The 24,366-nt window shown below is 34.3% G+C and overlaps 1 protein-coding gene across 2 annotated transcripts in view; it reads left to right on the top strand.

The window, feature by feature from the left end:
• SCAF11 (SR-related CTD associated factor 11) overlaps nucleotides 1-24,366 on the top strand; it is a 96,458-nt gene that overhangs the window by 68,573 nt on the left and 3,519 nt on the right. For both annotated transcript variants that reach the window (XM_027858964.1, XM_027858963.1), the window contains exons 7-11: nucleotides 13,804-13,862; nucleotides 13,966-14,072; nucleotides 15,064-15,165; nucleotides 19,869-19,984; nucleotides 21,030-23,735. In XM_027858964.1, the coding sequence (XP_027714765.1) occupies nucleotides 13,804-13,862; nucleotides 13,966-14,072; nucleotides 15,064-15,165; nucleotides 19,869-19,984; nucleotides 21,030-23,735 (3,090 nt within the window). The remainder of the gene's footprint in view (nucleotides 1-13,803; nucleotides 13,863-13,965; nucleotides 14,073-15,063; nucleotides 15,166-19,868; nucleotides 19,985-21,029; nucleotides 23,736-24,366) is intronic.

The following is a 24,366-nucleotide window of genomic DNA, read 5'->3' as shown; positions in this document are numbered from 1 at the left end:
TCTAAATTTCCTTTCTACCTTCCTCTATTACCCTACATGAACCTTTTTCATTATCTTTGCTTACAGTGATGGCCTCTATTTAAAATGCCCTCTTTTCTTCCCCTCAGTATTGAACCCATTCTTCAAGGCTCATTTTAAATTTCACTTCCTTTGTGAATCCATACCTGACCATCCTACCCTGATTCCTTTACTCAAATTCTTAATGGAATTACTATCTGTACCACTTATTTGTAAAGACACTTAGCATTTCTTGTTTGTTTGTTTTTTTTTTAATGTGTATATCTAGCTTTCTCAACTAGATTATTATTTCCTTCTTGGGGCAGTATCTTTATTAGTTACTTTACCTTGAATGTATTACGTAGTCAGAAAATGATTGTGAATTACTTGTGGTCATAAAACAAAGCAAAGCTAACTGGAACATACCAGTTTTAAACTTGTGACCTATGCTTGATTAGTGTAACCCATGAAAAATATAGGGACTCTTATTCTAACTCTCTCACACTGACAGTCAGGTCTCTAGATGGCAGATATTTCCTCTTGAGGGTTCTACTAGAGGTACTGTCACAAATGGAATCTAACAACACGATAACACTTATTAGCACGGGCATCTTACCTGTCAATAAATGGGTCAGTGGCTTGCCTCCATTTATACCAAAGACCCCAAGCAAGATGACAGTTCATCTTATGTAGGTTTTGGGGAGTACAGAATAAAGAACAGAACAGGGTAGGTGACGTCATGGAATTGAGAGCAGCATGATTGGTTATAGAGCTGAGGCACAGGGTGTAACATGATTGATTGGAAGTTTGGTAATGGGGGCCAGCAATGACCCTTCTCCCCATTCTTCTCTCATGAAACTAAGTAAAAAGTGCTCATTGTTTGAGTCCAGATGCAAGATGGCAGCCCAGACTTTTGGACACATCCTTGAAAGGTAGATTGGTGGAGTAAAGATGTTAGGCCCAACTCCTTTTCTTTTTTACACACATTCTCCAAGGTCAGTTAAATTCCTTGAGGCAAGAAAGCTGGATCTTTAAACTTAACCTATTGTAGACCAGCTGAACTCTAAAACTAAGTTCAGAGACAGAACCACGACTTAAGCAGTTACAGGACAAAATCAATTAAAGGTGAATAAGAAAATGATGCAGGGTCAATCTTAAGCTTCTCAGTACCTACCTGTGAGGGATTATTAGTGTCTTCCTAATGATATTGACTTCCTATTCTACTCTGTCCCCTGATGTGGCCCAACACTGATTATCACCCCACTATCATTTTACCCAGCTAATATCTCCAGAATATCAATTAACCAATTAATATCGGTTAGTTTTATAATGATATTTATTGTAAAAGTATATCAAGAACCAAACTGCAAAACTTTCACCCTTGAAGTGGAAGAAACTCTGTCCTGTTTACTCTCTCTTTGGGGAGAGTGGGCTCAAACTTAAAATTTAAGATAGTTATGAATATTCTTACCATCAAGTTCAATTTCTGTGCGTGATATAGCTTGCACACATTGCTCCTTTGCTTACATAACAACAGTATCTTGATTGCCAGACCAGGCTAGGTCAAACAGATCATTTCTCAAGGACTGTCCCATTCTGGGAGGTAGTTTTTTTGAGATCCCACTTGGCCCTATTCAGTAGGAAAGAAGAATAAAGAGGAGGCAGCTCTATCTGAGACACAGGCTTGCTTGGGAATCCATGCGCTCCTTGGGCAGTCCCTAGGTAGAAGAGTACTCATTCTCCTACCTGGACAACTCTTTGAAGATCAGAAAGTAATATTTGTATCTAGTGGCCAACAAGAAACAAAGAGAAATTTGGTTTATTGATTCCTTTTGAGTATTCATTCAGTTATGGCCAATAATTAATATTTCCATCATCATACAGTAATCTGAAGTGGAAGGCAGGCTCCATTCCAGTATTTTGGAGATAGGCCCCGCCAAGCATCAACATGGGCTGAGTCCAAGCAGAGGAGACTATGTGTACTTGAGGGCTTGGACAATCTCAGTCCACTGTTATATTAATATATGAGTCTTATAAAAGATAGAAACAACTTAACCTCCAAATGAAGATGCCAGTAATTTTTGTCTGCCTTAATTTTCTTGATTTTTATTGTCATCTATAATTTTTGAAACTTAAGGTATTATTTTCATTTTCTGACACTGTTTGTTTTGAGGATGCTTTTGTTCTTAAGATAATTCTTAATTTAAATTTTTTTCATATTAAATTTTCTTGTGAAGTCATTAGAAAATTACTTTTGTTATGTACAAATTATCTCTAGCAATGTTTGCTCTCTGCTTAGTACACACATAAGCTACATTTGCATTAACAAAGGTATATTTGGAAAATACCTTGCTTTGCATTAACAAAGATATGTTTAGTGAATTTATGTAGAACAACATTTATTGAAATAGAACTTTAAGAATTATAACTGAGTAAAACTTTTTAATTTTTTATTGACACAGTTTTTAACATTGTCTAAATTTTACCCTATATTCCCTCCCTTCAGTCCTAAAGAACTAGAATTTTAAATTTTAGATTTTATGTTACACATGATGCTAATTACCTGTTTTGATAATAATTGTCTCATTGTAGATCAAGAGTTCTCAGATAGGTTACTTGGAATTGTTTCCTAAGGTGGGTGGAATAATGAATCTAAAATTCTAGGAAGAGATGCAATTTAAAAGTAAAAAATATGCAACTTGAAAGTAAAAAGCCACTTAGGTTGGACTTAACAGGTAGAGAAAGATGAATACGGTAAGATGACTGCCCACTAAGTTTTATCTATTTCTCTTTGTCATTCAAGTCACTTTCCCTTTTTAAATGCTATACCATTTGGTTCTCATATATGTAAATATACAAACATTGCTTTATTATCTATAGTGCCTTTAAGCATAAGATAAAGTTTCCCTATTTATCTCTTTTAAAATCTTTTTTTTTTTTAAACCGTTACTTGATCTGAGATCTTGGTTGCTATTTCTACTCTTTTTGTTTTTCCTTTTTTCATTTTTAAAAAATCTGGTTTCACTGTGTGATCTAGGGTAAGTCACTTAACCCCAATTGCCTCATAAAAAAATAAAAATATATATATTTATTTTATTAATATTTTCCAATTACATGTAAAATTTTTTTAAATTATTTAAAAAATTTTTTGAATTCCAAATTCTCTTCCTCCTTCCTGCCTTTCCCCCACCCATTTAGAAGGCAAACAGTATGATAGAGATTATACATATGAAGTCATATAAAATGTTTTTCCATATTAGCCATGTTGTAAAAGAAAACCCACATGCATGAAAACAAGAAAAATAAAATTTAAAAAGAATGCTTCAACCTGCACTCAGAGTTCATCAGTTCTCTGGATAAATAGCATTTTTCATCATGGATCTTTTGGAATTATCTAGGAATATTGTCTTGATCAGAGTGGCTAAATCTTTTGCCTTTAATCATTGTTACAATATTGTTGTTACTGTGTGCAGTGGTCTCATGGTTCTGCTCACTTCACTTTGCATCAGTTCATAGAACTTTTCAACTTTATCTGAAACTATCCTGCTTCTCATTTCTCATAACACAATAGTATTCTATCACAGTCATATGTCACTTATTCAGCCATTCCCGCATTAATAGGCATTCCCTGGATTTCCAATTCTTTGCTGCCACAAAAAGAACTGATGTAAGTATTTTTGTTTTTAATCTCTTTGGGATACAGACCTAATAGTAATATTGCTGGGCCAAAGGGTATGCATCGTTTTTATAGCCCTTTGGGCACAGTTCCAAATTGTTCTCCAGAATTGTTGAATGAGGTCACAACTCCATCAACAGTGCATTAGTGTCCCAGTTTTTTCACATACCCTTTAGCATTTATCATTTTCCTTTTCTATCATGTTAGTCAATCTAGTAGGTGTGAAGTGGTATCTCAGCTATTCCTACTTTTTTGAATTTGGCTGAAAAATAATAGATCTTATTCCACCTCCTCATTTTAACTCTTTGTGAATCAATATGTTTAAAGTCTGTTTCTTGTAAACAACATGTTATTGCATTCTGCTTTCTAATCCATTCTGCTCTCCTTCATAGGCGAGTCCATCTCGTTTATATTCATGATTGTTGATGTCAGTTGTGTATTTCTTCCATCTGAACTTAAACTTTTTCTTTTCCCCTTTCCTCTCTCATATCCCTGCCTACACCCCCCCTTTTCCCACAGTGCCCTTTTTTAAAAAGAAAAAGATAGTTAAAGAGGATTGTGCTTTATAGTAGTGATTCGTAAACAAAGCAAAATGTTTCTACTCCATTACCTTTCCTCTTCTCTTTGTTCTATTTTTTTTTTCCTTTTAATTTCCTTCTCATGATGCACCCTCTGACATTGGAGTTTGTTTTGGTTATGATTTATTCATTGACTTTATCTTCTTCCAACTAAACCCTCCTCTCCCCCTCCCAATCTATTATCTTCTTATGTTTCTAGACCATACTCTTTGGGTGTATTCAAATACATGTGAATCTATTCGACCTTCTTTTGTCCAGTGAAATTGAGGTTCATGTACTGCCCATTCACCTGACCATATCATCTGTTCTTTTCCTTGAGCCTCTTTATTATGGGAGAAAGTAAATTATCTCCCGTTTTTAAAAATTCATTTTGTTTTTACATTTTTATTTTTATTTTTTAACATTCTTTAAAATTATTTATAATTAATTTTCCCTCAATAACATATTAAAAAAATTTCTTAACATTCATTTAAAAATTTTTTTGAGTTCCAAATTCCTATATCAAAACTGCCTGCCTTCTTGAGAAGGCAGGCAGTTTTGATACAGGTTATACATGTGAAGTCATGTGAAATATATTTCCATGTTAGTCATATTGTGAAAGAAAATACAGACAAAAAAAAAAGTATTCTTCAATCTGCATTCAGGCTCTGTTAGTTCTTTTTCTGGAGATGGATAGCATTTTTCATCATAAATCTTTCAGAATTTTCAAATAGCTAAGTCCTTCACAGTTTATCGTCATATGGTATTGCTGCTACTGTATACAACGTTTTCCTGGTTTTGCTAATTTTATTTGCATCTGTTCATGTAAAACTTTCCAGGTTTTTCTGAGATCAATCCAGCACAATAGTATTTCAACATAATCATATACAACAACTTGTTCAGCCATTTCCTAATTGATAAACATCCCCTCAATTTCAGTTTTTTACTACCACTGAAAGAGCTACTATAAATATTTTTGTACATATAGATCCTTTCCCTTTTTTTTTTTTATCCCTTTGGGATACAGACCTAGTAATGGGTTCTGCTCTTTTAAAGGGTATGCATGATTATAGCCCTTTGGGCATAGTTCTGAATTGCTCTCCAGAATGGTTGAATATGTATAGCACTTCACCAGCGGAGCATTAATGTCTCAATTTTCCCACTTCCCGTCCAACATTCATAATTTTCCTTTTCTGTCATGTTAGCCAATCTAATAGATGTTTGGTGGTAACTCAGAGTTGTTTTTAATAAACATTTCTCTAATTAATAATGATTTAGAGCACTTTTCATATAACTATAGATAGCTTTGAGTACTTCATCTGAAAACTACTTGTTCATATCCTTTCATCATTTATCAGTTAGAGAAGGGCTCTTATTTATATAAATTTGTCTCAGTTCTCTATATATTTCAGAAATGAGGTTTTAATCAGAGAAACTTGCTATAAAATTTTTTCATAGTTATGATTCCTATATATTTCCCTCTATCCTATTTTCTTCTGATTATCCTACTCTCTCCTTTAACCCTGTCTATTCTCAAAAATGTTTTGCTTCTAACTTGTACATTCCCCAATTCTCCCTTCCTTCTATCAGTCTCCTCCCCACTTCTTTTATCCCCTTCCTCTCCTACTTTCCTGTGTGGTAAGATAGATTTCTATACTCAAATGACTGTATAGTATTCCCTCTTTGAGCCAGTTCCAATGAGAGTAACATTGATGTGCTGTTCTTCATATTCCACTCCACTGTAAAAGTTCTTTCAAGCTTCATTTATGTCAGATAATTTACCCCATTTCATATCTCCCTTTCCCCTTCTCCCAGTGCATTTCTCTTTCTTACCCCTGTATTTTTTTAGATAATTATCCCATCATATTCAACTCACATCTATTCCCTTCTGAATACTCTAATAATGAGAAAGTTTTTAGGAATTACATTTTCCCATGTAGGAATATAAACAGTTTAATCTTATTGAATCCCTTATGATTTCTCTTTCCTTTTTGCTTTTCTATGCTTCTTTTGAGTTTTTTTTCCTCATTTAACTAAGGCATTTGTTCTTAATAGCTACAAGAGAAGAACAGGACTATAGATACAGATTTGCTGACAGTTGTCACAGTCAAGCTCTTCACTAACCTGTTAAAAATGAACCTTTTAATTTAATTTATTTATTTTTAGTTTTCAGTATTCACTTCCATAAGATTTTGAGTTTTAAATTTTCTCCCCTTCCCCCAAGATGGCATATAATGTAATATAGGCTCTACATATACATTCATGTTAAGCGTATTTTTCCATTAGTCATGATATAAAGAACAATTAGAACTAAGGAGAGGAGCCATGAGAATGAGGCAATAAAACAAAACAACAAAGGAAAAGGAGAACAAATAGTATGCTTCCATCTGCATTCATACTCTATGTTTCTTTCTCTGGGTGTGGATAGCAATTTCCATCATGAATCTTACGGAGTTGTCTTCGATACTTGTGTTGCTGTGAAGAGCCAAGTTTCTCAAAGTTAGTCATCCCATAATGCGGCTGTTACTGTGTACAATGTTCTCCTGGTTCTGCTCATTTCACTCTGCATCAGTTCATGTAAGTCTTTACAAGTTTTTTTGAAGTCTACCTGCTCATAATTTTTATAGCACAATAGTATTCCATTCCATTCATATACCACAACTTGGTCAGCTATTCCCCAATTGATGAGCATCCCCTTAATTTCCCATTCTTTGCCAACACAGAACTGCTGCTATGCTTCTCTTGAGTCTTGTATTTGAAAATCAAATTTTCCATTCAACTCTGGGCTTTTCATCAGGACTGCTTGAAAGTCCTCTATTTCATTGAATGTCCGTTTTTCCTCCCAAAGGATTATACTCAGTTTTGCTGGGTAGGTGATTCTTTTTTGTAGTCCTAGATCCTTTGCCTTCCAGAATATCATGTTCTGTGGCCTCTGATCCTTTAATGTTGCATTTGCAAAGTCCTATGTAATCCTGAGTGTGGCTCCATGATATTTCAGTTGTTTCTTTCTGGCTACTTGCAATATTTTTTCCTTGACCTGGGAGCTCTGGAGTTTGGCTGTAATATTCTGGGGAATTTTCATTTTGGGATCTCTTTCAGGAGGTGATAAGTAGATTCTTTCAATCTCTATTTTACCCTCTGGTTCTAGAGTATAGGGCAGTTTTTCTTAACAGTATCTTGCAAGATGATGTCTAGACTCTTTTTTGTACATGGCTTTTTAAATTATCTCTCCTGCATCTGTTTTCTAGGTCACTTGTTTTTCCAATGAGATATTTCACATTGTCTTGAATTTTTTCATTCTTTGGTTTTGTTTCATTTTTTCTTGATGTCATCAGTTTCCATTTAACCAATTCTAATTTTTAAGGAGTTATTTTCTTCAGTGAGCTTTTGTATCTCCTTTTGCATGTGGCCCATTCTACTTTTTAAGAAATTCTTTTCTTTAGTGAATTTTTGTACCTCTTTTTCCCTTTGGCCAATTCTGCTTTTTAAGGAATTCTTCTCTTCAGTGAATTTTTGTATATGTTTTTCCATTTGGCTGATTTCAGCTTTTCAAGGCATTCTTTTCGTCATTGGATTTTTGTGCTTCTTTTACCTTTTGAAGTGTTCTTCTCGTCAGTATTGTGTGTGTGTGTCTGTGTGTGCCTTTACCAAGCTGTTGACTCTTTTTTCCATGATTTTCTTGCATCATTTTCATTTCTCTTTCCAATTTTTCTTTTGTCTACCTCTCTTACTTGATTTGTAAAATTGAGCTCTTTTATGGCCTGAGACCAATTCATATTTTTCTTTGAGGCTCTGGATATAGCAGTTTTGATTTTATTTATTTATGTGTTTTGATCTTCCCTGTCATCGTAATAACTTTCTATAGTCAAGTTTTTTTTTTTAAAGTTGTTTGCTCACTTTTTCAGTCTGTTTCTTGACTTTTAATCATGCTAAAGTGGGGCTCTACTTCCAGAGTGGAAGGGGTACTGTCCCAAACTTCAGGTTTTTGTACAACTATTTTCAGATAAGCTTCTAGGGACCTGAAAGTTTTCGGTTCTTCCAAGGTGGTATGATCTAGGGAGAGCTGTGTTTATTATTCTCCTTTATTATTCTCTCTCTGCTCTGTGAGCACCTTTTTCTGCCCTGGAGCTGTGACCTGGGTTCCAACTCCCCTGAGGCTGCACGTTCTGGTGCTCTTCCCCTCCTTGTGACTGAGGCCTTGATGCAATTATGGGCAATGCAGTGGAGTCCTGCCCCCCTGTGCCAGCAAAGGGACCCCTGTAATACCAGTTATCTGACCGTCTTACCTTCTCTGGGCCAAGAGGTCCAGAAATTGGTGATGCTGCCATGATTCAGTTAGTTTGCTGTAGGCAGCCTGAACTGGACTGTGCTCCAGTCCCACCATGGCACAATAGTCCTTTCCTGCCAACCTTCTAAATTTTGGGGGGCTGGAAATTTTTTTCACCCCATTCTTTTGTGGCTTCTGCTGCTCTAGAATTAGTTTTGAGGCATTATTTAAAGTTTTTTGGGGGGGCTTTAGGGGAAGCTCAGCCTAGTCCAGGGGTGGGGAACCTGTGGCCTTGAGGCTACATGTGGCCCTCTAGGTCCTGAAGTGCAGCCCTTTGACTGAATCCAAATTTCACAGGACAAATCCCTCCCTGCCTGTTCTCCATGATCTTGGCTCCACTCCTCATTTTTAAAAGATTTTGAATTTAAAAAGTTTCCCTTTCCTCTCTTCCTAAATAAAATGCTAAGTAATTTTATATGGGTTATTATGTACAGTCATGTAAAACATATTTCCATATTAGTCATGTTGTGAAAGAAGAAACAGAACAAAAGGAAGAAAAACACAAAAAAGAAGGTGAAAATAATAGCAACTACCTCCCAAGATTGTTGTGTGGATCAAATGAGATAATTGTAAAAAAAGAAAAAGTACCTGGCACATAATAGGTGCATATTTCCTATCTCTCTTCCCTTTTTTCCTCCTTTTCCCCCTAGTATAGTCCCTTTTCTCTCTTTTTTCTTTAAGACCATCAAACAGAACAAAACCACTTCCAGTCCCTTTATTCCAGTATTAACTCTTTGTCCTTTGAAAACTTTAGGTTTTCAAGCAGGGACATTCATTTCATCTAACCTGTAATTAGTATATAAGTACTTCATCATTGTATAACACTTTATATGTGCTCAATTATGTTTACCTTTCTTGTTTTCTCTTGGCTTCTTATATTTACATTTTAGTTCTTTCACTCCTTAGCTTTAGCTCCTTAAACTAAAGGAATTCGCAGTTTCAGTGCTTGAAAGCCTTCTGTTCTAATAAAGGTCCTCCTCTCTTCCTGCCCCAATAGAATTGTACTCAATTTTGTAGGATTAGTTAGCCTTTGTCTTTCTTTGGGGGGAAGGGGAGCAAGATGCTGTATTTGAGGATGGTTATCAACAATTTTTTTCAATTAATAAGCATTTATTTTCTCTCCTCAATCCCTAGTGTTGTTCACAGGGTTGAACAAACCTTTGGTGAACATATGTCTCTTCATTTTATGTCTCACAGGATGTTTATGATCCTCTAGAGGGTTATCAGATAAGCTCGTTTTTGTTGTAGTGTCTTTTTAGTAATATTAAATGATTTTGTTGGAAGAGAGCCTGTAAGGTAGTGTTTTGCTCAATCAAATCAAATGCTTCTTATTATCAACTAGTAACATTCGTAGGATCTCATATTCTTTTTATCTTTCAACCAGTTGTGTTAACTTATAGATATGATCCACTGTGGAAAATGGCTTGTAAATATTCCCTAATAAATATTATTATTGAAGCTACCCTTGCTGTGTGTGAAGATTATCTCCATATAAAGTGTATGTAGATTTGTAAGTAAGCTTATGGTTTGGCATTTGTCACATAATCACAGAATTTCAGAGTTGGAAGTTTCTTAGCAGCCATCTGTTTGAACACATACACAAAAGGAATCTCCAGCATAACATTTAAGTGATTGTCTAACCTCTTCCTGAAGACCTCCAAGAAGTTAGGAACCCACCACCTTTCCCTCTTGATTTTTTGCTGACATCAGGCCTAAATTTGGCAAGTAGAATAGAGCTAATCTTTATTCCACATGGAGCAGTTATGTCTCTTTATCAGCTCTATGCCTTTTGCCCTTTGTATTGATGGTTACAGAGGGAGCTAATAACCTAACAATTTTTAGGCCACCTGTGAATTTTAACTTGGCTGTTGTCGGTGGCAGCATATCTTGGTTTGATTCTTCATTGGCAAACTGGTACTTAATTGTGCTTTTTCAAGTGCTCATTCTATACATAAGAAAGAAAAAGGCTAACATTTAAAGGACTTAAACAATACTATTTTGTTCACCAAAGAGAATATGCTTTTTGAAGGGCCTCTTTAGAAGAACTTTAGACTGATCTTGAGAAAATCGCCTAGCATCTTTCTGTATGCCAGTGATTTCTGTAACTGTGGAAGAAACACTTATGAAAAGGGTTTTGGACCAACTTGTAGATTAAATATAGTATAGTGAGATTCAAATAAACCTTGGGTCTTATTCCACCCTTTATTGGATACAAAATTATTTGTTTTCATCCAGAACATAATCTTGAAAGTTAAACAATATTATACTAAAAAAGATAGCACTATAATAACATACTGTTAGACCAAGAAGTAAGTTAATGTTGTGTCCATAATAGATATTAGATAAATATTTATCGAATAAAGGGAACTTAAATGAGAAATCAGGATACCTTTTAGGGGAGTACCAATATAATATTAATTCCATCCTTAAAGTATGATAAATAATGGTCATTATCCAACCATAGGACAGCTAAACCAGGCACCTGCAGCTGAATTTTTTAAATCAAATTTTCCTTATTGTTATCAACTTGACAGTCATAAAAAATATGTTCACCAATACAATGAAGAACAATAAAAGAACATGTGAAGCTGTAAATCTCAGCTTGGTTTTTTACCTCCTATACTTCAAATTTAATGTGATAGTTCCAGCACTTTCTTGTTGGTCCTCTTCTGAACCTCCCTTTGCTAGCCTACTTATTTTTTAAAATGATTAGTTGGTGCTATTTTCTCTTTTCCTTTTTTACAAAAAGTAACACTATCACTATTTTCCCAATCCTTTTCTTTCTCCTCCAAAAAAGAAGCCCTCACTTGTCATGCAATACAAATCAGTACATTGTCTGTGTCTGAAAATGTATCATTTTGTACTTTGAGTCATCAGTCACCTCTTTACCAAGGGATGACAGCTGTGATTCAGCATTAATCATCTGGAGTCATGATTGCTTATACTTCTTAAGTCTTTCAGACTTGTTTCCCTTTACAACGTTTTAGGCATTGCTTACATTGTTCCCTGGTTCTACTCATTTCACTCTGTATCAGTTCATATCAGTCCACTTAGAAGTTCTCCTAGATTTTTTTAGAATCTGTCTTTTTCATCATTTTTCACTCTTACAGTGATAATCCATTGTATTTATAACATAGTTGACCCATTCTCCAGTTGAGGGGCACACATTTTGTTTCCTGTTGTTTGCCGCAATAAAAAGAGTACTATACATTTTTGTATGTGTATGTCCTTTTTCTCTTTTGCTTTTAAATGCAAATGCAAAAAAAAAAAGGATTACAAAAGAGTACAGTTGTCGAAATATATTTTATAAATTTCAGACTCTCCAGGCTAAGAACTCCTGTGTTCAAAAGCTAATTTCTGTCAGACTGCTTTTTAATTTCTCAGCAGTTTTTGTTGAATAATGAATTTTTACCTTAGACATTTGAGTCTTTTGACTTATTGCTTCTGGGTCTTGTGTACCTGATGAATTCCACTGATGCATGTTTTTATTTTTTAATGTACCAAATATTTCTAATGATGACTACTTATTAGTATAGTTTCCACCTTTTTTCTTTATTTCCTTGAGAATCTTGACTTACCAGATAAATTTTAAATGTATAGTGTAATCCTTTGGAGATTTGATTGGTCACAGATGTTCATACTAGTTGTTCCCACAGTTTGATCAGTACTACTTGAAAACCTTATTTAACATCAAAGGGCAAGACAGAATAACCACCCAAAACTCAGAAACTTAGTTTAATGGTTTTGTATAGTATATCTGTGCAGAATGGGTAATAGAAAGTCAAGCTGCTGTTATATGTGATAAGTTTAAAGAGATATAAAGTTAGTGCTTTTGAGTAGTCACAGCTTTATTGTCAACCAGTCTGATAGAACAAACATTCTTTTATTATATGTAGTCTTAACAGTAAGAGGATACAAGTCTAGCAATAAGAGAGTGACCCATTTTGAGCAGTCACTGGTTGGTTTATAAGACTATCCTTGTGCATGTGAGGGTAGTGGGTTAGTGGTAGCATCTTTTAATAGAAAAGTAGTAACTCTGGTCTATACGTTACAAAAATGTAAGAGATCCTGTGTAGTGATATCTTTAAAAGTAACAGATAAAAATTAGGCCCTTGCCTTCCTTTTTTGGAAAAATAATTCATGATGGAATTATATGAATTGTCCTACCCGTGATACATGGTAGGAAAAATTTTTTTTTAAAGGGAGAGCGAGGACAGCCAAAAAACTAATATGTTAATTATACAATTCTGTTCTATTAAAATTTTATTTTCTTTCATTTAAGAAAATCACTCATTATTGTGGACTTGATCAACCTCAACATGAATGTTTCCTATACATAAAGAATAGAAAAAGAGGCTTGAATACTAACACAGTGACTTTTATACAGGTTTTTTAAAAAATATATTCTGTGGTGGCTAAGAATTGGAAATCATAGGGATGCCCATCAATTGGGGACTCGCTAACAAGCTGTGGTATATGATTGTAATAGAATATAATTGTGCTTTATGAAATAACAGCAGGGTGATTTCAGAAAAACCTAGGAAGACACTGATACGTAATGAAATGAGCAGAACCAGGAGAATGTTGTACACAGTAATAGCAATATTGTTCTGTGAGGAACTGTGAATGACTTAGCAGTTCTCAACAATACAGTGATCCAAGACAATCCCAAAGGACCGATGATAAAGCATACTGTCTGTCTCCAGAGAAAGAACTGATATTGTTTAAACATAGACTGAAGCATGCTATTTTTCTCTTTCTTCCATTTTTTTTCCTTTTATACGAGTCATCTTGTACAAAATGACTAATACGGAAATGTTTTACATGATTGCACATGTATAATCTATATTTGATTCTTTACTATCTCAGGGAGAGGGGAGGGGAGGGAGGGATAGAATTTGGAACTCACAGCTTTAAATAAAAATGTTAAAAAATGTTTAAGGTATATATTCAGTTTTATCATAGTTGTTCTGACATCTCCGCTATTGGTATTAGCCATACAAAACAAATCCAGACATTACCTGTATCTGAAAAATGTGTTTCCTTCTTGTGCCTTTAGTCCATTATCTCATAGTCAAAAGATTGGAAACTGTGAAACCTAATACAGATAAGAAGGTCTTGTACTGAATTGTAATTTTAACCTAGTTATATATACTTTTCATCTTGTAACTAGTTTAAGTACCACACTGTTGTCCTAAAATAAAAATTTAGGAAAGGTTACCAACCCCATTGTGTTTTTTATGCAGGAAATACTTCAAACAGTGAAATAACGAAAAGGAAAGCTACATCAATTAAGATAAATAAGGTCTGTTGAAATACATGAAACATTTCTCTTGAGCATATAAAATAATTTTAACATAAATATTATTACTTGGCTCTGTTATAATATTAACTTTTTACTTTTCTAGCCTCAAAGACAGAACTGCCCAAATCACTGCTTCCGAAATTATTTTTCCAGTGTATTTTCTTCTGATAATCACACTGGAGAATCTACTTGTACCTTTAGAAGTTACTGGTTAGTATTTTCCATTGATCATAACCTGTGATATTTCAGTAATGTTAAACAAGTTTTTACATAAATTTAAATTAGGACTTCCAATTAAAAAAAATATATACAACTTCCCTCTTTGCCATTTGTTGCTTTCAATTAAATTTCTATTGAAGCAACTTTTATTTGTGGGCCATGCAGTTATAAAAGACACATATCTAGAGCTCATTACTTTTTTTTTTTCAATTCCAAGAAATGGCAAAAAAAAATGGGTTATTGTTACATGTGGAATTTTTTTACATGTGATATGAAAGGTAGATTGTATGTTTAATTTTAGACTAATCCATAAAAGAATAAAAATCAATAGGGATTCGGTCAGAGATCAAACATTTAGTTATGTTTGTAGTGGTAAACGAGGATGCACCAATTCAAATACTGTGTCAAAATAGGGTATTTCTGCTTAGATTTTTGACACTGTCAAAGAAGCAAAGAATTCTGAGTGACAAAAGTTTGTGCTATATCCATTACAATAAACTATAGACTTCATTACATACCTTCTTTTGCCTTATTTAGTTTCAGCTGGAAAATTATTGTGGTAAAATTACTGATGTTTGAACTTTCGTTTTTTGAATTTGGGAATAAGCAGCAGTTGAGTAGTCCATTTCTCTTAAAATACGTTGTCTTGAGGGTTTACATATCTTTTTTTCAATTTTACTTCCCTGTAGGACTATCTGTTTACAGAAATTGTTCTTGCTATCTCTGTCTTGTGGAGGATGGAATTACACATGTTGTATTTATTGCGTTATTTACATTAACTATCAGAAATTTTTATTGTATTGACATATACTGTGTTAATATGCAATATTTAAATAATTTTTGTATAATGAATTCTACTTTAAAATTTCCTTTCTTTTTTGGCAATGTTTTAATGAAAAAGAATTTTTTTCCTACTCTATTGTGTTTAGCAAGATTAATCTTATTTTTTATAATGATAGAATGTCTAAAATTTGTCTTTTAGTACAGGATTAACAGAAGTCACTGAAATTAATTCAGTGATTAGGCAAAAGAGACAGGAACTGCAGTTGTCATGGTTCCCTGATACATTACCTGGAATTGCAAGGTAAAATAAAAAATTTTACTGTAGTAATTAAATGTTGACAATGAATCAAAGAATTAAAGACTTAAGTATATTCTTGAAAAGTTACACATAAATAATGTTAAATGCAGGACAGACAGTTACTGTTCAAGGTAACTCTGCAGTGATTAGTTTTGTTACTTAAAAAGTTCTTTGATGATTTTAACAGTTGTTAATCACCTAAATAATTTGTTTCAGAAGATTTTTGGAGTTTTGATGTTCCATAAAATTGGATGGTGAAATTCATCTACAGATAACTACTGCAATAGCCCAACTACTCACTTTCTATCTTTAGTTTCTGTTTAGTCAGCCCTCCTTTGTTGGTCCATTCTGGTTACTAACTAGACTAATTTTGCTTAATATAGTTTTTCTCTTCATTACTAAAAACCTACAGTGCCTTCCTATTAAATCCAATTCAGACATTTATTTAGGCACAGTGTACTGGATGTACAAAGATAAAAGAAAAAAAATTCTGCTTCTAAGGGACTATACAGTGTAGTAGGGAAGGAAAAGGCTCACAACTAAATTATATGTATTGAAATGTGACACAGGAGGGTCAAAGAGAGTGGCATAAAGATTCAAAGAGGAAGAGATCTTTTTTAAAAATTTTTTTAATTTATGGAGTAAAACAAGCATTTCTGTAACATAGTACAATAAGAAAGATGATTGTATATGAAACTTGCAAATCTGTTGTGCATAACTTGCTATTCCTTTCAAATGTACGACAAAATTATCATGTAAATTTTTTTCTTCCTTCCCCCTCACCCTCCTCCAACCTTAGAGATGGCTACCATTAAATATAAATATGTGTAAAATTATTGTATAAATACTTTTATTTATCATTTCTTTCTCTGGATGCAGATAACATCTATATAAATTTGGGTATTTATAATAGACAAAATAACTTATTCGCTCAGGGTTGCTCTTAAAACAGTATTGCTGTTATTGTAATCAGTGTTCTCTTGGTTCTGCTCATTTTGCTCTTCGTTATTTCATGTAAGTCTGAAATGATTGAGCTCATCATTTCTTATAGCACAGATATATTCTATCACAATCATATAGCAACTTGTTCAGCCATTCCCCAGTTGATAGGCATCCATGCAATTTCCAGTTTTTTGCCACCAAAAGAGAGCTGCTATAAATATTTTAAAATACATAACTTCTTTCCCTTTTTCCCTAATCATCTTTGGAAGTAGATCTTCTTAAAAAGAGAATCAGGAAGGTTTCATAGAAGACTTTGAGACTGAACTGGGACTTGAAGGATGAGAAGTATGTCACTTCAATTATAAGTTTTTAAAAAAAATATTAAGTGCCTGCTGTATGTAAGATGAGAGACAGCATTGTGTAGTAGATAAAGGTCTGCCTTTGGAGTCAGAAAGGTGAGAGTTCAAATTCTGTCCCTTAAGTTGTATAACAGTGGGCAAGTCATTTACCCTCTCAGTGCCGCATTCATCTTTCCAAGGCTGTAAGATAAGGTCAAAGATGAACAACAGTCTCTACCTTCAAGAGGCTTATGTTCCACTGGGGGTTACAGCTTTTAAAAATAATAGGCAGAGGTATTTGGGGAGTCCATTACAGGCATTGAGGACAGTGTTTATAAGCAATCCGGTTTGGGAAAAATATAAAATTGCTGATGGGGAAATAGTGTGAAATAAGACTAAAGAATTAGATGGGAGTTCAAATTTGGAGGGCATTAAAATGCTAAAGAGATTTTATTTGGTAAGGAGCAATTGAAGGTTTTTGGGTAGGAGAATAATTTAGTCATGCCTGTGCATTGCGTTGGCTATAGTATAAGGATAGATTAGAAAGGGAAGGAATTGGAGTGAAAGACAAGGTAATGAGGGTAATGGCAGTGAAAGAAAATGGATGCAAGGGAACCAACTTGGGGGGGTGAGTCAAAGATGGAATTCTTAGCTTTTACTTGGGTTACTGGAACCGGATTCAAACTTAGCCATTGGTTTTATTCTTTCTATCTAGCTTTGTCTCCAATGTTTAATCTACCCTTACCACACTTTATACTCTTTATTTTTATGCCTTTCTCCACAATGTTTCCTTATTTGGAATACATTTTTTACCTGTCCATCCTTCAAGGCCCAAACCCCACTTTTAAGTGTCTGGATGTGTTGAGTTTGAGATGCCTCTGGGACATCTACTTCCAATGTCTAGTGGGAGATTTGTGAGGTCAGACTGGAGCATAGGAGATATGAGGGTCTAATATATATGTCTGAGAGTCATTTGCAGAGGTCATAATTGGACCAATGCGAGTTGGTAAAATCACCAATCAGGAAAATATAGAGAAGAAGGAGTAGAGGGCACAGGACAGAGCTTTGGTAATTAGTAGACATGACATGTATGAAAATCCAACAAAAGCGACATTGATTCTTTCTTCCTCTGATGTCCTTATTTTATCATTTATTCTTTTCATGCTTGCATAATCAAGGGAAAAAAAAACCATGTCTTTTTGCATCTAAGCATAGTACTTAAATTTTCAGTAATGTTGAACTGAATTAAAAGCCAAAGCAAATGAAATTAATGGTCTCCAAGTCAATTATTTTCTTATTATATGTCTGAAATATGCTCAGAAACTAGTTTTATTTGCCAATTTTCTTATAGTACTACATAGAACCATGATCGTCTTGAAAGAAGTGTTGGCACATTAATGGAAGGTGTGAATTACATTTAAATAAGTAGAGAAGCTAAAACATTCTTTAAAATAAATTCTGTTCTATATACCACTTTGTGTTTTTGCACATACATAATATTGTATGAAATTTGTTTTTTGAGCCTTTCTCAATCCTCCCAAATATCAAATCTCTGTCCTCCCAAATATCAAATGTGTGTCTGAAAGAAACATAGTCTTAAATGAGGAGACCAGAATTAGCCATCAGAATAAGGCAAAATGGATTGTTTGGAGTCAACAATTGTGAATTATTTGGTTAGTCCAATAAAGATGTAAAGAATATTAAAGGATCTAATCAACCTATGAGTGAATAGTTTGAATGAGTAAGCTAAACAAAACATTTATAGAAGGGTGCAAAGTAACTAGGACAAAGTAAAGTAATGAAATTGAGTAATGTATATTAAGTCTTAGAATTTTATATAACTTTGGAAAACTTAATACGCAGTATATCCCTTTTTAACCCATCACTTGTTTTATATGATTTAGCATTGAGTTCGCTAAATTTTGACACACATTCTTTAATTCTTAATCATGAAATCTCACTTTTATCATGTGGAATATTCAAGTGTGTCTTAGACAAACAATCCATTTGTTCCATTTCTGGCTTTGCTTGTAGTCCCTTAATAGGATTTGTTCTGTGAAGTTTAGATTCCGTCAAAGGGCCACACCTGAAGATCTGGAGGGCCACATGTGGCCTCGAGGCTGCAGGGTCCCCACTCCTGTTAAGCCATTGAAGCACATCTTTTATCTCCATCTCTTGAATAAATTTCTTAACCGTTTGTGATGTGTGGCATGGTACAGGGTCATGTTGAAGTATATTATTTCCTTCTGAGAATTTCTGTAATTCTGAAACAGTTCTCAGCAAAAAGATACTTATCAGAATTCATCATTCCCTCAATGGGGACAAGACTTTGAGGTACATTGGAAGTAAAAAAAAAATTACAAGAAACATTTTATTGTATGGATGTTTTACAGTCTGACAAAGATGACCTTACTGTGTCACCTTCTGAGAACAGTTTTAGTATAGGCTCAAATGAAGAATGAATTTCATCAGTAACAATTACCTATTTCTTATCCTTGGAACTCCAGTTTATTAAATTGTCTTGTTGATTACAAGCAGTTTAAAAAGCCCCAACAACAAAACTGTTCTTACTTTTCTTCCAACTTCAAGATGTCTATGCTGCAATATAGAGGAACTAGTAATAACCTTGCTAGCTACCAGGTCATTCTGATGGTCTTCTCTTATATTCTGAGGATTTTGAGGCTTTTTAAAAACAATAGTTTTCTTAGTTCTTGGTATTGTTCTTTGTTTTTGACCACACTTTCCTTTTCAGTTTGTGTACTTCAACCAGTTTCATTATGGGCTTTATTTATTTTTGAAACAGTTGATTTCCTCACACCAATAGCCACTTCAGTAACTTTAACTATCATTGAAGCATATTCCTTAAGAATGACTGCCTTTATTTGTTGATGTAATATCTGTTCTTTAAAACGAAAGAAAACACAACAAAAGAGATACATGTTTGCATGGCATTAAATCCAGTCTCAGCTGATAGCTTGATCTAGTTTCATGCAGTCAAACATTCTTTGTCAGTTCAGTATCAGTAGAAGCACACATGCATAGCCATTGTTATCACAGAATGAAGCAATATTGGATTTATTGCTTAGTATCAAGTAATTTGCACATCACTCTAGGAAATGTATGCCGCTGATTATAACTTAAATGTTTTTAAAACCAAAAACTACTATAGCTATTAATTACTGCTAATCTCTCTTTGATATACTGAGTACAAAAAGAAGTCTTCAGAGTTAATTTACTTGTGGCCTTTTGACAAATAACTTTAAAAACCTGCAGATGTTATTGATCACTTATCATTGGGCATATATTTACATTTTAACCACTTAATATTCCAATAATTATATATGTCATCTTGATTTGAATAAATTTTACTTTAAAACATTTTGGTATACTTTTTGAAATGTTAATGTCAGTTTGTTTGTATTTCAGTTTTTTCAGAATTGGTTTCATTCCCTGGATGGCTGGAACTGAAATCCTTCCTCTTGTTTCCTCCATGTTGCCAGGAACAATTTTACCAATGAATACTATTTCTTTGGAAGATTTTGGTAAAATGTTAAAATAATTTTTATTTAAAAAAAAAGCTTTTCTCTTTCAGTTGCATGGAAAAATAGGTAAATTATGAAAAAATAGCTGGGTGTGGTGGCACGTGCCTGTAATCCCTGCTGAATGGGGAGGCTGAAATTGATAGATCACTTGAGCTTGCAAATTTTGAATTGTAGTAGGGCTAAAGTCAGTTAGGTGTCTGCACCGAATCCAGCACCAATATGATGAGTCTCCGGGAGTGAGGGACCCAACAGGCTGCCTAAAGAGAGGCAAATGAACCCAGGTTGGAAAAGTTCAAAGCTTCTGTGCTGATCAGCAGTGGAATCTGGCCTGTGAGTTGGCACTGTACCTTCAGTCTGGGCAAGATAGGGAGACCCAGGGAAGGAAAGAAAGAAAGAAACAGGAAAAGAGAGAGAAAGACATTACAAAATAGTCCCAGTAAGTTACATTGAATCTTAGATGTCACTTACTGAATTTTTTGACAGTGAATTTTGTTTCTGAAATTTAAAGATTGACTTTAGACTTCTTCTGATTGAATTCATTAAGAATATAACAATATAAGTTGAAATTCAAAATTTTAAGCCAACCTCCATTACTTTTTTTTATTGACAAAGGATATTGAATGCCTTCATTGTTTCACTGGTCATACAACTGGAATTGTGGTGGGCTCCATAATTAATTTCCTCTTTTAATTACTTTTGAGTAAATTACTTGGAACTTTTTCTGTGTGTTGTCCCATGGTCTCTTCTTCATAGCTCATAAAGCCAGTGATCCATACTAAACATTTGTTTTCCCATATATAGCTGTGCACTTGGACTAAAATATGATGCTTAATGAACGTATAGTGATTTGAGTACTATTACTAAATAGGTTGCAGAATATATTTCTAAATTTTAATTTGTATTATTAGTGAGGTCTTTCACTTTAAAAAAATACTAGTGCTATGTAACTTATGTAAATTATGTTAGGTATATTTGTTATAGATATCTATAATTTAATAAATGCTATTATATATATGCACATAATTTTTTAAAATTTTGTTACTAGGGTCATCTTGTGAGCAGCATGTGCTAGCACATACACAAGGGGGAGAGGAGAAGAAGCAAACTTCTGGCACATCAAATAGTAGAGGAACAAGAAGAAAACCCACAGAAACAACTCCTAGGAGAAGATCTACACGTAATATGAAAACTGAAACTGTCAATCAGCCCCAGAATTCACCAATTTCAAATAACTCTGAGTGTGATGCCCCAGGTAGCAATAATTCATCTCTAAATGTTTCCACTTCAGCAGATTCAAAGAAGCAAATTAGACCAGTCCCAAAACGAAAACCGAAGAGAAGAACTAGAAAGGCACCTATAGTTAAAAAGAAGCTTCGAAGTTCGTCATCTCTCCCTGAAAAGTCATCTTCTAGTGATTCGGCAGATGAAGAAGTTGTAGAATCTGATACACTCCCTCTGTTGGATAAAGAATATATCTCAAATACCGAAAGTTGCAATTCTTGTATCATCATGCAAACAGAAATAGAACAAGAATCTGCTAATGGCTTGGGAAGTTTCATTGAATATGCAAACAGTGAGGAATTTGAAAAACATGGTGGAAGAGAACTAGATACTGTGGAGAAGTCATATTCAGATTCCTGTAACCAAGATCCTTCTGTGCTAAATGAAGAAGAAATTAAGGAAATTGAGAGCAAGGGTACTGAGGCTGATATTATGTATTTAGAAAATGAGCTTTCTAAGAGAGTTACAGAGAAAATAGATGAACCAATAGAAACTCCAGTTAAAACACCTGAACATTTAGAATTTGAGTTAAAGGCAAGTGCACCCCTAGAAAGTCCTCAAAATGAATTGTTTACACATTCAAAATCTGAGGATGATGTACACCAGGTAAGTGCTAGTCTCAGAGATGAGTTATTTGAGAGTACAGAATCAAAGGTAAATGAAGAGCAATATAGAGAAAATCTCAAAGTTAATATTCTTGGCCATATTGATTCTGAGACAAAAATACTGTGTATAGAGAGTTCTGAAGCTGAGTCCCTTGAGTGTGAAGAAGCATTACCAGGAGAAGATCATACTCCTGAGAGCCCAAAGATTGAATTGCTTGATCATACAGAATCTGTTGAACTGGATTGCTCTGGAAATGAAGAATGTACAACAGTTTGTTCAAATAAAGAAAATTTTAGAAGTGTTCAAGAGAGTAAAAATTTATTAGAAGAAAACCTTCCATCAGACAGTGATAAATTAGACAAGTCTTTAGAAGAGAAGTCTGAATTTCTTACTGAAGAGAACAGAAGTACTGAATTATCTAACTTAGATACTGAACAGTTCCCCAAACATTTTAATGAAGATAATAATGAAACAATACCTATGGAATGTGACTCATTTTGCAGTGAACAAAATGAATCTGAAAGTGAACTGACTGTCAGTGTTGAAACCAAACTGGAGGAAAATTCTCAAGATAAAATAAAAGATTCTGATCTTGTAAGTGAAAAGAGTGCAAAGCTTACTCATGAGACTGAAAATTCTGCATTTTCAGTAGATAAGGCTAAAAAACCTCGAACTCGAAGGTCTAGATTTCACTCTCCATCTACAACATGGTCTCCTAGCAGAGACATTGTACGGGAAAGGAAACGATCTCAGTCTCGGTCTCCTAAAAAAGACACTGGAAAAGAAAGCAGAAAATCTCATTCACAATCTCCCAAAATGGAAATTACCAGAGGTCGGAGGCGATCTCGCTCTCAGTCTCGGTCTCCAAAGAGGGATGTTGCAAGAGAGAGGAAGCGATCTCAGTCTTGGTCTCCAAAAAGAGAGGAAGGCAGGAAGTCTCAGTCCCTCTCTCCTAGGAGAGACACTTCAAGAGAGAGCAGACGATCTCAATCAAGAACAAAAGACTCCCCCTCAAGAGAAAAATCTAGGTCTCGAAGCAGAGAAAGAGAAAATAATAGAGATGGGCAAAGGAGAGATCGTCTTAGGGAAAGGAGGGCCAGAAGGTGGTCTAGGTCCAGATCTCGTTCTAGATCATGTTCAAGATCTAGAACAAAAAGTAATAAGGCCTCCTTCAGTAGGAATGACAGAGACAGTTACTCTCCACGGTGGAAGGAAAGATGGACAAATGATAACTGGAGGTTTCCTAGGGGAAATGATAGATACAGAAAGAATGAACAAGACAAACAGAATGAAAATTTGAAAAAAGAAAAAAATGAGGTTAATCCAGGTATGGATGAACAGGGTTCTGCTGACAAACATAGAAATGATTGTCCAGATTGGATAATGGAAAGAATAAATTCAGGTCCTGACCCAAGGACTAGGAATACTGAGAAATTTAAAGATTCTCATTGGGAAGAAAATAGACATGATGATGCAGGGAAATCTTGGAATAAAAACTTTGGTTCCAATTGGATGTCCAACCGGGGCAGAGGCAACCGGGGCAGAGGCACCTTCAGAGCAGGTTTTGGACATGTTGAACAGAATGAAAATAGATGGCAAAACAGAAAACCCCTCTCAGGGAATTCAAATAGTTCAGGGAATGAGTCATCAAAGTTTATTGAACAGCAACCTTACAGGCGTAAAAGTGAGCAGGAATTTTCATTTGATACCCCTGCTGATAGATCAGGGTGGACTTCTGCATCTAGTTGGGCTGTAAGAAAGACTTTGCCTGCTGATGTACAGAATTACTATTCAAGAAGAGGGAGGAGTTCTTCAGGCCCACAGTCTGGATGGATGAGGCAAGAAGAGGAAACACCTGATCAAGGTAGTTTATTTTATTATTTTTTTTGTTCACTAATAATTTTTTAGTTTTTAAAAGAAGGTGATTATTAAAAATTTGATCTACCATCATTTCTCTTCCCCCTACACATTTATTTATGAGAATGAACTAAAGTAGAGCATCATTTATAGTTTAGGAAACACTTAAACTGTAATATAAAGGTCGAATTCTATTTTTAAAAATTTCTGAATAACAGAATGTTTTCCAGGCCTTCTCAAAAGCCTACTTAATTCAAGCAATATCAGCACAACAAAACTTGATACCAAATTCTGTTTCTTACAGAATTTGTCATTTAAAGCAACAGGAATTTGAGCAGTTTGTAGAATTCATTGAACAGTATGTTATTCAGATGGGTGTACTAAAAATATTTCTGATTGAGCTTATATTCAAGCTGACATTTGTTGAAAATATTTTCTCAGTTTTGAAATCATTAAATTAATGAGCATTTATTAAATGTCAGGCAAATGTGAAATCATCTCTCCCCTTAAGAAACCTATGGTAAATATTCATTTTTGTATTTTGTGTGAGAAATATAGTGAGAGAAACACTTAGCTAAAATCAGAATTGACCATTTTGAATTCTAATCTAAAACCTAATAAAATCTTATATTTCCATT

Source organism: Vombatus ursinus, unplaced genomic scaffold, assembly GCF_900497805.2.
Source record: "Vombatus ursinus unplaced genomic scaffold, bare-nosed wombat genome assembly UNPS02013950.1, whole genome shotgun sequence".
Taxonomy (NCBI): Eukaryota; Metazoa; Chordata; class Mammalia; order Diprotodontia; family Vombatidae; genus Vombatus; species Vombatus ursinus.
Note: the sequence above shows the minus strand (reverse complement) of the source record. Positions and strands in the feature narration are given on the sequence as shown.